Genomic DNA, 17,443 nt, shown 5'->3' on the forward strand with positions numbered 1-17,443 from the left:
TGATATGTATATGTGAAGTGTATGTGTAGAGGTGTGTATACTAGCCTAGCACCATGTCATTTGTGTGATATGTATATGTGTAGTGTATGTGTAGATGTGTGTATACTAGCCAAGCACCATGTCATTTGTGTGATATGTATATGTGTAGTGTATGTGTAGATGTGTGTATTCTAGCCTAGCACCATGTCATTTGTGTGATATGTATATGTGTAGTGTATGTGTAGATGTGTGTATTCTAGCCTAGCACCATGTAATTTGTGTGATATGTATATGAATAGTGTATGTGTAGATGTGTGTATACTAGCCTAGCACCATGTCATTTGTGTGATATGTATATGTGTAGTGTATGTGTAAATGTGTGTATCCTAGCCAAGCACCATGTCATTTGTGTTATATGTATATGTGTAGTGTATGTGTAGATGTGTATATACTAGCCTAGCACCATGTAATTTGTGTGATATGTATATGAATAGTGTATGTGTAGATGTGTGTATTCTAGCCTAGCACCATGTAATTTGTGTGATATGTATATGAATAGTGTATGTGTAGATGTGTGTATACTAGCCTAGCACCATGTCATTTGTGTGATATGTGTATGTGTAGTGTATGTGTAGATGTGTGTATCCTAGCCTAGCACCATGTCATTTGTGTAATATGTACAGTATATACAGTAGAATCTTGTTATAGTAAACTCTGATATAGTAAACTCAGTCCTCAGAACTAAGAAAATGTGTCTGCATAAATATACAATGCATTACCAATTATGATATAGTAAATTCATTTTTCTTTTTTGGTCCCTTGGAGTTTACTATAAAGCAATTCCACTGTAGTTACAGTATGTATCCACGTGTGAGTGTATATATATATATATATATATATATATATATATATATATATATATATATATATATATATATATATATATATATATATATATATATATATATATATATATATATATATATATATATATATATATATATATATATATAGGGCAGCACGGTGGCGTAGTGGTTAGCTCTCTCGCCTTGCAGCGCTGGGTCCCTGGTTCGAATCCCAGCCAGGGCACTATCTGCAAAGAGTTTGTATGTTCTCTCCGTGTCTGCGTGGGTTTCCTCCGGGCACTCCGGTTTCCTCCTACATTCCAAAAACATATGGATAAGTTAATTGGCTACCCCTAAAATTGGCCCTAGACTACAGTACTTACACTACATAATATAGACATATGGCAATGGTAGGGATTAGATTGTGAGCTCCTTTGAGGGACAGTTAGTGACAAGATATATATATATACAGTGTACAGCGCTGCGTAATATGTCGGCGCTATATAAATACTAAATAATAAAATAATAATAATAATATATATATATATGTACCGTATATACTCGCAAGTAAGCCGACCCGCATATAAGCCGACCCCCCAACTTTTACCTGAAAAAAAAACAGGAAAAATGATTGAGCCTCATATAAGCCGGGGGTAGGAAATGCTGTCCGTGTGATCCCCCAGTGTGTCCCAGTATAGCTAGTATAGTGCCCAGTGTGGGTAGGTAGTTCCTCAGTATAGCTAGTAAAGTGCCCAGTATAGCTAGCATAGTGCCCAGGATAGCTAGTATAGTGCCCAGGATAGCTAGTAAAGTGCCCAGTATAGCTAGTATAGTGCCCCAGTATAGCTAACATAGTGCCCAGTATAGCTAGTATAGTGCCCAGTATGGGTAGGTAGTGCCCTAGTATAGCTAGTAAAGTGCCCAGTATAGCTAGTATGGTGCTCAGTATAGTGCCCAGTATGGGTAGGTAGTTCCCCAGTATAGCTAGTAAAGTGCCAAGTATAGCTAGTATAGTGCCCCAGTATAGCTAGTATAGTGCCCAGTATAGCTAGTATAGTGCCCCAATGTGCCCCAGTATAGCTAGTATAGTGCCCAGTATGGGTAGGTAGTGCCCCAGTGTAGCTAGTATAGTGCCCAGTATGGGTAGGTAGTGCCCCAGTTTAGCTAGTATAGTGCCCTGTATAGCTAGTATAGTGCCCAGTATAGGTAGGTAGTGCCCAGTATAGTGCCCTGTATAGCTAGTATAGTGCCCTGTATAGCTAGTATAGTGCCCAGCATAGGTAGGTAGTTCCCAGTATAGTGCCCTGTATAGCTAGTATAGTGCCCTGTATAGCTAGTATAGTGCCCAGTATAGGTAGGTAGTGCCCTGTATAGCTAGTATAGTGCCCTGTATAGCTAGTATAGTTACCAGTATAGATAGTATAGTGCCCAGTATAGGTAGGTAGTGCCCAGTATAGTGCCCTGTATAGCTAGTATAGTGCCCTGTATAGCTAGTATAGTGCCCAGTATAGTGCCCTGTATAGCTAGTGTAGTGCCCTGTATAGCTAGTATAGTTCCCAGTATAGCTAGTATAGTGTCCAGTATAGGTAGGTAGTGCCCAGTATAGTGCCCCAGTATAGCTAGTATAGTGCCCAGTATAGGTAGGTAGTGCCCAGTATAGTGCCCAGTATAGGTAGGTAGTGCCCAGTATAGTGCCCCAGTATAGCTAGTACAGTGCCCAGTATAGGTAGTGCCCCCTCCTCTCCCCCGCCCCGCGGTCGCCGCTATTACTTGAGCTGGTGCCGCATCGGGGCTGCTGTGATGACGAGGCAGGAAGCCATAGAGAGAGAGAGTGGTTCCCATAGCTACAGGAAGCTGCTCTCTCTCTATGGCTTCCTGCCTCGTCATCACAGCAGCCGCCGTGGGGCGCGCTGCTGTGAGTGAATTACTATACGAGCAGAGAGGGGAATAATAGAAGATGCGGCGCCAGCTCAGGTGATAGCGGCGGCCGCGGGGCGGGGGGGGGGGTGGACCACAGGTGACTCGCAAGCAAGCCGACCCCCCAAAGTCGGCTTGCTTGCAAGTATATACGGTATATATATATATATATATATATATATACACACACACATTTTCACTTCTAGATCTACTACATTATATTATGATTATTGTATACAGGGATTTATTGGTATATGATTCTGCTATTTATTTCCTATTTCTTTGTTATGCCTTTACTATTGTATTACTATATATGTTTTTATGCGGTGTAATTAGTTAATACCTGACAAGATACCTCGCTGGTCATGTGACACAATTCTTTTAATAATAAGGAATGTTTGAACAAACCCCAATGCATTACTATTCAAAAGATCAACTATCTATCTATTAGATATCATTGCACTTTATTATTGAATTGAACTCTTAGCTTATTGTTTTATCTCTCTTAGTTGCTCCTGTTAATTGCCTGAAAAAGCAGGTAAAATACCTACAAACGTGTTGCACTGTTTTGTGGAGTATACAATAAAATCTGCCTGAATTAGACAATGCAAGTCTTCAGTGGGAAGGTAAGTCCACCACTACTTCCCATTTCAAACAGTTTTTAGTGCTTTTTTTAGTCTTACTGTCATTTCTCTCCCAGTATAGCCATGTCCCCCCTGTGTCCCCCAGCATTGCCATTATCCTCCAGTATGTAATGTCCCCCACCCCAGTAATGCCATATCTTTCCCAGTATAGCCATGTCCCCCCTGTGTCCCCCAGCATTGCCATTGTCCTCCAGTATGTAGTGTCCCCCCACCCCAGTAATGCCATTTCTTTCCCAGTGTAGCCATATCCACATTCCATCCCCCCCCCCTCCAGGCAGAGTAGTAAAATGAAGGATTTACATTGGTTTATAGCTAGCTGTCCCAGTGTGCTCCAGTCCTCTGCTCCCATTAGCCTCTCTGCCTCTTCTCTCCTCATCCAACTACCACTACCAGCACTGCTGTAACATCACAGGAATGGTAACAGTGGGAGGTGGATGTGGGGAGAGAAGGCCAGCTGGAGAGGAGGCAGAGGGAGGACAGGACTGCAGCATGCTGTGAGTAGAGTGCACAGGTAGCTATATACCAGCTTATTATGCTTTCCTGTGATACTCTGCATGGCCCTACCACCCACAAGTGACAGCAATAGGGAGTGCTGGGATGAGGGGGCATCCTGTATTGGTAGTTTCACCACTGACAACTGTACAGCCTAGATTATTCTCCTCTTATTATCTATCAAAAGGCAGCAGCATCCTGTACACATCACATCACCACATCACTGAGGATGGATGCGGAACAGAGTCACATGACTGAGAGGATATTCAACCTCACCCTGGAGATCATCAATCTGCTGACTGGAGAGGTGAGGAGGATTCTGGGAGGTCACACAATATCACTCTTATGTCTGTTAATAATACACACACTTGACTATAGAGGTGACTGGATTCTGGGAGGTCACATGACATCACTCTTATCTCTATTCATAAAACACACTTGAACAGAGAGGTGAGGAGGATTCTGGGAGGCCACATGACACCACTCATCTCTATTCATAAAACGCACCTGAACAGAGAGGTGAGAAGGATTCTGGGAGGCCACATGACACCACTCTTATCTCTACTCATAAAACACACTTGACCAGAGAGGTGAGGAGGATACTTGGATACTATATACCTTTAGGTTGAGAATCCTATTATTTTTCTGCTATGGAAAAATGCACAACAATGCGAGTAAATGGGGTAGTTTCCATATAATGCTATTCTCTGTTTGCCTTAAGTGCATAAAAAGAACTGACAGCATGCTGAATTATTTTGGACACGGTTTACCATGTGATGATTGTGATTTATGCTAGATGCATGCAAAAATGTGCATAAGCCATCATGACAAATTGTACTTTATATGGAAAACTGCATGCAAAATGTAATATCCTTGTGGAACAAATTGCACCATTAACTGCACAGGACTCTCTGCACACACCGTCTCCCATCCCACTGTCCCCTCATTACTGCCTGATGCCATATTCCCTGAGACCAGAGAGGAGGAAGAGGAAGAAGATTCTGGAAGTCATCAGGAAGATGATGGAGCTGCTGACAGGAGAGGTGAGCAGTGCTGGGAATTATGCAACATTATGCAGTAACAGCAAGGGGTGTGTCTGGGTAGTGACTGTATCATTGTTTGTGTCAGGTTCCAATAAGGTGTCAGGACGCCGCTGTTTATCTCTCCATGGAGGAGTGGCAGTATATAAAAGCACACAAGGACCTCTACAATGACTCAGTGATGGAGAATCAGACAAGCTTGAGTTTTGTTAAGATGGAACAAAAGAAGATTGATTTAAATGAGACTATTTTGAACTTTACCTTTGAGATCATCAACCTACTGACTGGAGAGGTGAGGAAGATTCTGGGAGGTCACATGACATCATTCTTCACTCTACTAATAAAAACACCACTGACCAAAGAGGTGAGAGGTTCCTGGGAGGTCACATAACATTATTGTTGGTCTTTCTTTACAGAGTTTTCCTTTAGTGAAGTCTGGTGATCATGTGACCATCACAGTGCCCCCACCTCATATCCTAATTTCAGAGAATCAGAATAAGCAGAAGATTCTGGAAGTCACCAAGAAGATGATGGAGCTGCTGACAGGAGAGGTGAGTGATGCTTGGAATTATGGGACATTTTCCAATCACAACAAGGAGTGTGTCTGGATGGTGACACTATTATTGTGTGTGTCAGGTTCCTATCAGGTGTCAGGATGTCAGTGTCTATTTCTCCATGGAGGAGTGGCAGTATATAGAAGGACACCAGGACCTCTACAAGGACACCATGATGGAGAATCAGCCGCTCCTCACATCACCAGGTAAGAGATGTAAAGGAGAGACCAGAACGGAGGGTTACCTAGATCCCCCTCATCTGATAATCACATGGTGACAATGGATGCTATCCAATTCACTTTTTATTCTAAGTTTTCTCCTAGGTGATAACTTTACATCTTCTGTTTAAAATAACTTTTGCACTTTGCAATTGAAAAAGTTCCAAAAAGTAGGTGAAAAAGTACTGTCAAGTTTATTCTGAGTATTTTCTTGCTTGCTGGTGGCTTTAACCACTTCCCCTTCCCGGGGACGAGTAACTACGTTACTGCAAAATCTCATATCTACTTGCAGTGATGTAGCTGCTACGTCTCACCCCTGTGCTCGTTACCGCCACCAATCGTTAGCCGGGAGATCAATGAATGGGAACACAGTTCCCATTCATTGGTCTAAGTCCCCTTGTAAATGACCGCCTCAATCCATGAGACGGCGCTGTTATTCACAAAAGCCGATACTTAAATGCAGGGATGGGATGCATTCCACCTCTACCGCATGTCCTCCTTCCGGTGGAAGTGCAAAGTTCGGTAGGGAGTGGTGTAACATGTCCCATAGGTCATGTATGACACCAATGAGACATGTAGGATCCACGGACTTCTGGAAAAGTTAACCCCCCATCCCACAGTCACACGTGGAGTAATTAATCTTTATTAGAATTCCGAATTCGAGTAGATCACTACGCGGAAGCCCATCCCTGCTTACACATTCACGCATAACTTCCTGATTGTGTAGTAATACTATGCATAGGGAAGGTATGCACGAGGACATGTTGTGGCCAACTAGTAAAACTACATCTAAAACCTCTTTTTTTTTTTTTTTTTTTTACTAACAGACTTGTTTTTACCATTTAAAATTAACGCTTACCTCCCACACCCCCTAATAGTTCCCCCCAAAAAATGTTTGTAAAAAGATAGTATACCAAATATACCAATATACAAAAAATACATAAATAGCTACCTTATGGACTGATCTTTTTCATATATATGTCAAGAGGGTATATTACTGTTACTTTATAAATTATGGGCTTGTAATTAGTAATGGATGCAAAACTGAAAAAATGCACCTTTATTTCCAAATAAAATATTGGTGCTATACATTGTACTTAGGAGAAATGTTAAATGTTGCAATAACCAGGCGAAATGGGCAAATAAAATGTGTGTTTTAATTACAGTAGCATTTATTATTTTAAAACTATAATGGCTGGAAACTGAGAAATAATAGTTGTTTTTGTTTTATTTTTTTTCTTATTTTTCCTGTTAAAACACATTTAGAATAAAATAGTTCTTAGCAAAAAAGTACCCCCAAAGAAAGCCTAATTGGTGGCAGAAAAAACAAGATATAGATTGTTATGTTGTTATAAGTAGTGATAAAGTTATAGGCGAATGAATGGAAGGAGCACTGGTGAATATTGCTCTGTTTTTTTAAGGGAAAAAAACCATTGAAGGTGAAGTGGTTTAAACACATTTTATTTATAACCAGCTGATGGCTCAGCGTTGCCTGGGAATGTATTTGGTTGCTGCTACATAGTTATTTGGGTCAAAAAAAGATATACGTCCTTCGAGTTCAACCAGAACCAGAATTGTCTCCGCCTACTTTGTCTAACCTGGACACACAGTCACTCAATGATCACATTTATGAGCTTTGGGATCCTTGGTATCAATAATTTGTATTTTTCCATTGAAATGAAACAAATCTGATTGGTTTTTTTGTGGCTCCACCCCCTTTTCTTAATTTGAACCCCAGTCACCCAATGACCAACTGTACCAGATTTGAGGACTGTGCCATTAACAGTGCAAGAATGGCAGCGATGTATATTTTCCCCTTGAAAATCAATAGGTGACTTTTGATTGGCTGTTGTAGGCTCCACCCACTTTTATCAATATTAATCCCAGTCAGCCAGTGACTAACTGTGCAAAGTATGAGAACGCTGCCATTAACAGTGTAAGAATGGCTGCAGTTCACAGTTTCCCAGTGAAACAGTGACCCAATTGCCAAGTTTATGAGCTTTAGGGCTTAGTTCACTAAAGCGTGCTAAGTGTTAGCACGCCAGTGAGAAGCCGCTTAGCACGTGTAAAGTGCCTTCGCACGTGCTAAAATGCGTACATGAGTTTGCGCATGCAAAGTTTTGCACACATCGCTTCACGTGCAAAGGCAGCTGATTCATGTCCTAAGAAGCGTGATAAGCTTACTTTGCACGCAAAGCGGCTGATTTTGCACATGAACGGAGCGCCGATCGCACGCACAGCATTACGCGGTGCACGTGCTAAAATAGCGCGCGGTCAGTAACAGATTTGCCCGTGCAAACTACTTAGCACCCTAGTTTGCACGTGCAAAGCTTTTAGACGTGCTAACTGTGTTAGCACGCTTTAGTGAATCAAGCTCTTAGTGTTCCTGGTATCACAAATGTGTCAATGGAAGCATTTTATCCACTAAATAAATCTGATTGGCTGTTTGTGGCTTCGACCCCTTTTCTGAATTTGAACCCGTCGCCCAATGACCGACTGTACTAGGTTTGAGGCCTCTGCTATTAACAGTCTAAGAATGTCAACAATTGAAATATTCCCCTTGAAAATCAATAGGTGAATTCTAATTGGCTGTTGTAGGCCCCACCCTCTTTCCTGACTATTAATCCCATTCACCCAATGAAAAACTGTCGGAAGTTTAAGAACCCAGCCGTTAAAAGTGTAAGAACGGCTGCAGTTTACATTTTCTGTGTGGAATGCTTTAGGCTCCTCCCAATTTTTGCACTTTTGACTCAATGACCAAGTTTGTGAGCTTTCGGGTTCCTGGCATCAAAAATGTGTGAAGGGAAGCAGTTTACCCAGCAAAATAATCTGATCAGCTTTTTGTGGTTCCGCCCCTTTAGTGAATTTGAACCCCGGTCACCCAATGACTGACTGTACCAGGTTTGAGGCAAGTTTAATATTCCCCTTGAAAATCAATAGGTGAATTTTGATTGGCCGTTGTAGGCTCCACCTACTTTCCTGAATAATAATCCCAGTCACCCAGTGACCAAGTGTGTCAAGTTTGAAAACCCTGCAACAAGCGGTCTAAGAATGGCTTCAGTTTATATTTTGCCATTGAAAATGAATTGCTCAGATTTGATTGGCTGTTTTATGTTCTGCCCACTTTCCCCAAATTTTTGACCTTTGTCACCAAGTGATACCCGGATATCCGGATACCCGAATAGGTCGTGTACCCACAGGTAATTTGGTCGGATATCCGGATCCGATCCGGATATCCACAAGGTCGGATCCGGATATCCGAATCGGATCCGGATATCTGGGTACCCGGATCCGGACGGGTAATGAAAAGCACTACCCGAGCATCCCTGGTTATGCTATGTGCTCATGTTAGATTTTTGCCATCTATAACTCTCATTCATGATAGTATTTGGTGACAGCTTACTTACAGTAGCAGCACAGACACCCTAAGAAAGAGAAAGGTCTCATTATTCTCTCACACTGGGCTGTCCTCTTTCCCTCTGAGACTTTAGCAGTGGCTGCTTGCTACTGTCAGCAGTGCTGATTAACCTAACAAAGTGTTACATTTCTGCTAATTTAGTTCCAGGGCCCTCATGTCATAGTTCAGCCACCGTAGGGCGGTCAGCAGTTGCTTAGCAACCAAGGAGGCTATCTACGAGGAATTGTCTGCATCTCAGCTCTTCCTGTGTGTCTGACACAGCTAAGACACACGGCCTTGGACCCAGAGGTGGATTTGGTGACATCATTGGCTTGTGAGTACGCAGTGCCAGATTTAAACTCCTGGTATAGTACGGCTATACAGCCATTTAGCCTCGGAAAAAAGTAGCCGTTAATGTGAGACTGCTGTCAGGCTTACTTTAGTGCCCTGCACCAACTGCCTGACTCCTCCCATCACCTCAGTATGTCAGGCTTGCTTTAGTGCCCTACCCCCACTGCCTGACTCCTCCATCACCTCAGTATGTCAGGCTTGCTTTAGTGCCCTGCACCCACTGCCTGACTCCTCCCATCACCTCAGTATGTCAGGCTTGCTTTAGTGCCCTGTACCCACTGCCTGACTCCTCCCATCACCTCAGTATTTCAGGCTTGCTTTAGTGCCCTGTCCCCACTGCCTGACTCCTCCCATCACCTCCATGTCAGGCTTGCTTTAGTGCCCTGCACCCACTGCCTGGCTCCTCCCATCACCTCAGTATTTCAGGCTTGCTTTACTGCCCTGCATCCACTGCCTGACTCCTCCCATCACCTTGGTATGTCAGGGTTGCTTTAGTGCCCCGCCCCCACTGCCTGACTCCTCCCGTCACCTCAGTATGTCAGGCTTGCTTTAGTCCCCTGCACTCACTGCCTGACTCCTCCCATCACCTTGGTATGTCAGGCTTGCTTTAGTGCCCTGCACCCACTGCCTGACTCCTCCCGTCACCTCGGTATTTCAGGCTTCGCCTTCACATTTCAAAGCATTTATAATTAGTCTGGTAACCAGCCACTGAGGTGGAGGAGGACGCTCTAAGGCCCCGTTTACACTTAATCAGTTGGTACGCCTTTTTTTTTATTTTCAATAGCAGTGCATTGTGAAAAAAGATTTCAGTTAAAACGTGTTAAGTGTGAATTGCGCCATAGGAAAGCATGGGCATTACTTTGAAAATCAGTTGTCCTTTCAGTTATAACGAAGAGCAACTGATTACGTGTAATTGGGGCCTTAGGCTCGGTTCTCACTAAGCCTGCAACCTTCAAATGGACATGTCAGCAGATCCTGTGCTAAGCATGTTCTGACTAATGATGGCCGGCAGTTCACATCGGTGGACAGTTTACTGCAAACATTTGCCATTCACTTTTACTGCAAAGTTTATGCAGTTTGTGTCTTCCCCATACTTTTACATTGAGACATATTTTAACCCTTCACTCTCAAGTCAGGTTGGGCAGAACAGTCAATTATGCATTTTTACCATATGGGCGACACCCCCATAAGAGAAATGAACCTGGCAGCCATTTTCCAGTCAGACTGGAGTCAGTGTAGGGAGAGCTGTGCTGCTGATTGAGGGACAGAGAGATAGCTTATTGACACTGTTCTGTGTTATTCGGTGCTGTGTAGCTGTGTGCCTGGAGTCAGTGTAGGGAGAGCTGTGCTGCTGAGGGACAGATAGAGATAGGTGTTCTCTATGGAATCCAGTGCTTTGTAGCTGTGTGCCTGGAGTCAGTGTAGGGAGAGCTGAGCTGCTGATTCAGGGACAGATAGATAGCTTGCTGACCCTGTTCTGTCTTGTTCAGTGCTGTGTAGCTGTGTGCCTGGGGTCAGTGTAGGGAGAGCTGTGCTGCTGATTCAGGGACAAAGAGATAGCTTGCTGACACTGTTCTGTGTTATTCAATGCTGTGTAGCTGTGTGCCTGGAGTCAGTGTAGGGAGAGCTGTGCTCCTGATTGAGGGACAGATAAGGATAGGTGTTCTCTATGGAATCCAGTACTGTGTAGCTGTGTGCCTGGAATGAGTGTAGGGAGAGCTGTGCTGCGGATTCAGGGACAGATAGATAGCAGCTCTGTGTGATATAATGCTGTGTAGCTGCTTACATAGGTGTTCTGCTCCTTGCAGTTCACTAACTAGGGACCCCAAAAGTCCTTTTGAGGACTGATCCTGCTGTTATTTTTGTTGTTGTTATTTGTGGTGTGGTGTGTAGCTTATATACACCACCTGTTTAGAATAGTGTAGTAGGTGGCTTCATCACTGTTACAGCCGGTCACTGTGATAAAATAAAGTGAATGAGTGACCGTATTGAAACATTTTTGTGTCACCTGACATTGTCATACAAAACGTTTCACATCATTGTGGAGCTTGTTGCGCAGTGTTAGGGACACACTGTGCAAGCAGCATAATTTGTGAGTGACCGCAGTGTAATGCCTAAACATTAGGCAAGTATATGCCTCTGCTACAGTTGCTGCAAATAACAGTTTTTAAAGGGAAGGTCCAAGCAAAATAAAAAAATGAGTTTCACTTACCTGGGGCTTCTACCAGCCCCATGCAGCCATCCTGTGCCCTGGTAGTCAGACTGCTGCTCCAGTCCCCCGCTGGCAGCATGCCGACCTCGGAGGTCGGCGGGCCACATTGCGTACATTTTTACGCATTCACGCTAATACAGAAACATTAACACATACATTTTACGCGTTAGTGGTTCAATGCGTAAATGTTTACGCATTGAACCAGTAACGCGTAAAATGTATGTGTTAACCACTTCACCGCCCAGGTACAGTATATCTACGCTCCTTTGGACTTCAGTTCCCCGCCCGGAGCGTAGATATATGCACCCCCCGCCGCCACCACCGCTGCCGCCGCTGTCCGCGCTCCCACTCGCACGTGCGCGCACTCCCGCGATCGTGCACGCCGCTACCCGCTCGCCCGGAGATCAATGAACGGGAAAATCCATTCCCGTTCGTTGATCTCTGCCCCCACAATGATCAGCATGCTTCTACGAGAAGCAGCCGATCATTGTGAGAAAACTCAGTTTCCCAGCCTCCCTTCCTGCAAGTGTCCTTCCGACGCTTGCAGGACACCTAAAAAAAAATGTGGCCATCTTGTGGCCAAAAAGTAATACTACACCCAAACATTTTTTTCACATATAAATACATTATTTTCACTATTCATTTTAACTAATTAACTCCCACACTCCCCAATTGTTACCAATATTTTTTTTTTGAAATATTAAAATAAATTTAAAAAAATTACAATAAAAAAAACTTAAATAGTTACCTTAGGGACTGAAATCTTTAAATATTTATATCAAGAGGGTATAACACTGTTACTTTATAAATTATGGGCTTGCAATTAGGGATGGACACAAAACTGAAAAAAATGCACCTTTATTTGCAAATAAAATATTGGCGCCAAACATTGTGATAGGGACATAATTTAAACGGTGTAATAACTGGGACAAATGGGCATATAAGTTACATGGATTTTAATTATAGTAGCATGCATTATTTAAAAACTATAATGGCGGAAAACTGAAAAATAATGTTTTTTTTTTCCAAATGTTTTCCTATTTTCCCATTAAAACACATTTAGAATAAAATAATTCTTGGCATAGTGTCCCATCTAAAGAAAGCCTAATTGGTGGTGAAAAAAACAAGATATAGTTCATTTTATTGTGATAAGTAATGATAAAGTTATAGGCGAATGAATGTAAGGAGCGCTGAAAGGAGAAAATTGCTCGGATGCTGAAGGGGTAAAACCACTCAGTTGGGAAGTGGTTAATGTTCCTGCAATTGCTGGAATGCGTAAAAATGTACGCAATGTGGCCCGCCGACCTCCGAGGTCGGCATGCTGCCAGCGGGGGACTGGAGCAGCAGTCTGACTACCAGGGCACAGGATGGCTGCATGGGGCTGGTAGAAGCCCCAGGTAAGTGAAACTCATTTTTTTATTTTGCTTGGACCTTCCCTTTAAGCAGGTAAACACAACGGCCATTTTGTTGGCCGACTGTTATGAGCACATCTTTATTTAGTATTTATTTATTTATTGTATTTATAAAGCGCCAACATATTACGCAGCGCTGATCTTTCTAATGCTATCTGTCAGGCTGATAACTAGTGATGGTCAGTGACATGCTGAGAACTCTGAGATGGTGAAAATTATATGCTAATTATATGCTTTGCATCAACTTGGAATTCTCAGCAGCTCACTGACCATCCCTAATGATAATTGTTCCTCCCTTTAGAATTCTCTAATAGTGTTGATCGAACACCCAGATATTCGGGTTCGGGTCAGCTCTGCCAAACATGGTCCAGATGTTCGGCATATTGGGCCAAACACTGAACCTAATTGAAGTCTATGGGGACCCGAGGATGGGGGCTGGAGGGGACGCAGCATGAGGAGAAAGCCATGGCCACAGTCGGCGGGGAGGGGGGACGTTCCCCCCTCTCCCTCACCTCGGGGCTCTCCCCTCTGCGCTCCCCTCCAGCTTAAGTTAGAGTGTGGGCAGCGGGGAGCAGCTACATACCTTCCGTGCGTTCCACCGCATACTCCTCGCTCTAGCGTCTGACGTCACATCTGTTGTAGTCTGTGGATACAGAGAGATGAGTCTCTGAGAGGTTCCTGATGCCAGGAATCTACCCTGCAAATAGAGAAACATCATCACTTCCTGTTAGAGAAAAGTGTTGATCGAACAGTGTTTGCCACTGTTCATTATTCCCCAAAGGAAGTGACGTCAGACGCTAGAGCGAGGAGTATGCGGTGGAACGCACGGAAGGTATGTATCTGCCCGCTGCTCACACTCTAACTTAAGCTGGAGGGGAGAGCAGTGGGGAGAGCCCCGAGGTAAGGGTGGGGGGGACCGTCCTTCCTCCACCGCCGACTGTGGCCATGGCTTTCCCCTCATGCTGCGTCCCCTCCAGCCCCCCAAAATGGCCCTGAGTGGGCCCCCGAACAGCGCAGCCGAGCACCATGAGGTGCTCGGCTGAGTTCAAGCCAAACACGAACACCCCAATATTCAGGGAATAACGAACAGTGGCGAACACTGTTCGAGCAACACTATTCTCTAACAGGAAATGATGATGTTTCTATATTTGCAGGGTGGATTCCCAGCATCAGGAACCTCTCAGAGACTCATCTCTCGGTATCCACAGACTATACAACGGACGATGATGACACTGGAGAAGAGTCTCCTGCAGATATCCTGGTTACCCCAAATATTCCCGCAGACTCACCTCACCTGTCTAACCCTGAGGGGCCTCATACTCAGCACAGCTCTCCCCCTGCTGGAGGGTCTTATTCCTGTTCCATGTGTGGGAAATGTTTTGTACAGAAATCACTTCTTGTCACACATGCGAGATCTCACACTGGAGAGAAACCATATTCATGTGCTGAGTGTGGGAAATGTTTTGGACAGAAATCACAACTTGTCAGTCATGAGAGATCTCACACGGGTGAGAAGCCCCATTCATGTGCTGAGTGTGGAAAATGTTTTGGGCAGAAAGCAAACCTTGTTGTACATGAGAGATCTCACACGGGTGAGAAGCCCTATTCATGTGCTGAGTGTGGAAAATGTTTTGGGCAGAAAGCATATCTTGTTGTACATGAGAGATCTCACACCGGTGAGAAGCCCTATTCATGTGCAGAGTGTGGGAAATGTTTTGGGCAGAAATCCCAACTTGTCAGTCATGAGAGATCTCACACTGGTGAGAAGCCCTATTCATGTGCTGAGTGTGGGAAATGTTTTTTACTGAAAGCAAACCTTGTCAATCATGAAAGATCTCACACCAGTGAGAAGCCCTATTTATGTGCAGAGTGTGGAAAATGTTTTGGGCAGAAAGCATACGTTTTAATCCATGAGAGATATCACACTGGGGAGAAGCCCTATTCATGTGCAGAGTGTGGGAAATGTTTTGTTCAGAAGTCAAATCTTGTCAAGCATGAGAGATCTCACACTGGTGAGAAGCCCTATTCATGTGCAGAGTGTGGGAAATGTTTTGTTCAGAAGTCAAATCTTGTCAAGCATGAGAGATCTCACACTGGTGAGAAGCCCTATTCATGTGCTGAGTGTGGGAAATGTTTTAGACATAAATCACAACTTGTCAGTCATAAGAGATCTCACACTGGGGAGAAGCCCTATTCATGTGCTGAGTGTGGGAAATGTTTTGGGCATAAATCACATCTTGTCACACATGAGAGATCTCACACTGGTGAGAAGCCCTATTCATGTGCTGAGTGTGGGAAATGTTTTGGGCAGAAATCACAACTTGTCAGTCATGAGAGATCTCACACTGGTGAGAAGCCCTATTCATGTGCTGAGTGTGGGAAATGTTTTGGGCGTAAATCACATCTTGTCACACATGAGAGATCTCACACTGGTGAGAATCCCTATTCATGTGCAGAGTGTGGGAAATGTTTTGGGCAGAAATCACAACTCGTCAGTCATGAGAGATCTCACACTGGTGAGAAGCCCTATTCATGTGCTGAGTGTGGGAAATGTTTTGGATGGAAAGAAAACCTTGTCAAGCATGAGAGATCCCACACCGGTGAGAAACCCTATTCATGTGCTGAGTGCGGAAAATGTTTTGGACAGAAATCACAACTTGTCAGTCATGAGAGATCTCACACTGGAGAGAAGCCCTATTCATGTGCAGAGTGTGGGAAATGTTTTGGACAGAAATCACAACTCGTCAGTCATGAGAGATCTCACACTGGTGAGAAGCCCTATTCATGTGCTGAGTGTGGGAAATGTTTTAGACATAAATCACAACTTGTCAGTCATAAGAGATCTCACACTGGGGAGAAGCCCTATTCATGTGCTGAGTGTGGGAAATGTTTTGGGCGTAAATCACATCTTGTCACACATGAGAGATCTCACACTGGTGAGAAGCCCTATTCATGTGCTGAGTGTGGGAAATGTTTTGGGCAGAAATCACAACTTGTCAGTCATGAGAGATCTCACACTGGTGAGAAGCCCTATTCATGTGCTGAGTGTGGGAAATGTTTTGGGCGTAAATCACATCTTGTCACACATGAGAGATCTCACACTGGTGAGAATCCCTATTCATGTGCAGAGTGTGGGAAATGTTTTGGGCAGAAATCACAACTCGTCAGTCATGAAAGATCTCACACTGGTGAGAAGCCCTATTCATGTGCTGAGTGTGGGAAATGTTTTGGATGGAAAGAAAACCTTGTCAAGCATGAGAGATCCCACACCGGTGAGAAACCCTATTCATGTGCTGAGTGCGGAAAATGTTTTGGACAGAAATCACAACTTGTCAGTCATGAGAGATCTCACACTGGAGAGAAGCCCTAGTCATGTGCTGAGTGTGGGAAATGATTTACGCATAAATACATATACTGCTTGTGAGACGTGTGTTGAGTGTGGGAAATGTTTTGGCCATAAGTGTTCTATTCCAATGCTGCTCAGTGCATTAGATTGTTGCTGCTTTTTGACTGTCTATATCAACCTCCATCAACTCCTTAAACAGTTGCATGTGTTTGTAAGTGTTGGTCCCTAGTGTACGCCAGGCATTTTGCAGGTTGGGGCACTGGCTGGTTAAATACTCTGCTACCATATACAGCGGGATGCGAAAGTTTGGGCAACCTTGTTAATCATCATGGGTTTCCTGTATAAATCGTTGGTTGTTACGATAAAAAATGTAATTTACATATATCATATAGGAGGCACACACACAGGGATATTTGAGAAGTGAAATTAAGTTTATTGGATTTACACAAAGTGTGCAATAATAGTTTAAACAAAATTAGGCAGGTGCATAAATTTGGGCACCACAAAAAGAAATGAAATCTATTTTATTTAGTAGATCCTCCTGTTTTTCTTGGAATGCTGTGTTGTTTTTTCCTCCAGGCATAACGCCCCTTGTTATGCCCAAATAACTCAACTTTAGTTTTATCAGGCCACAGCACCTTATTCCAAAATGAAGCTGGCTTGTCCAAATGCGCTTTAGAATACCTCAAGTGGCTCTGTTTGTGCTGTGGGTGGAGAAAAGGCTTCCTCTGCATCACTCTCACATACAGCATCTCCTTGTGTAAAGTGTGCAGAATGGTTGAACGATGGCACAGTGACTCCATCTGCAGCAAGATGATGTTGTAGGTCTTTGGTCTGTGGGTTGACTGTTCTCACCATTCGTCGCTTCTGTCTATCTGAAATTTTTCTTGGTCTGCCACTTTAAGCCTTAACTTGAACTGAGCCTGTGGTCTTCCATTTCCTCAATATGTTCCTAAGTTTGGAAACAGACAGCTGCAATCTCTGAGACAGCTTTCTGTATCCTTCCTCTAAACCATGATGGTGAACAATCTTTGTT

General features: G+C 43.7%; 1 protein-coding gene across 1 annotated transcript in view; it reads left to right on the forward strand.

Annotated features, from left to right (window-relative positions):
* Window positions 1-17,443, forward strand: part of LOC137535385 (zinc finger protein 721-like) — a 378,642-nt gene that overhangs the window by 201,045 nt on the left and 160,154 nt on the right. Inside the window, exons 12-13 of the mRNA XM_068257215.1 lie at window positions 7,129-7,136; window positions 14,596-16,430. Coding sequence (XP_068113316.1) covers window positions 7,129-7,136; window positions 14,596-16,430 — 1,843 coding nt within the window. The remainder of the gene's footprint in view (window positions 1-7,128; window positions 7,137-14,595; window positions 16,431-17,443) is intronic.

The sequence above is a fragment of the Hyperolius riggenbachi genome, chromosome 10 (assembly GCF_040937935.1).
Source record: "Hyperolius riggenbachi isolate aHypRig1 chromosome 10, aHypRig1.pri, whole genome shotgun sequence".
In the NCBI taxonomy this organism is placed as follows: Eukaryota; Metazoa; Chordata; class Amphibia; order Anura; family Hyperoliidae; genus Hyperolius; species Hyperolius riggenbachi.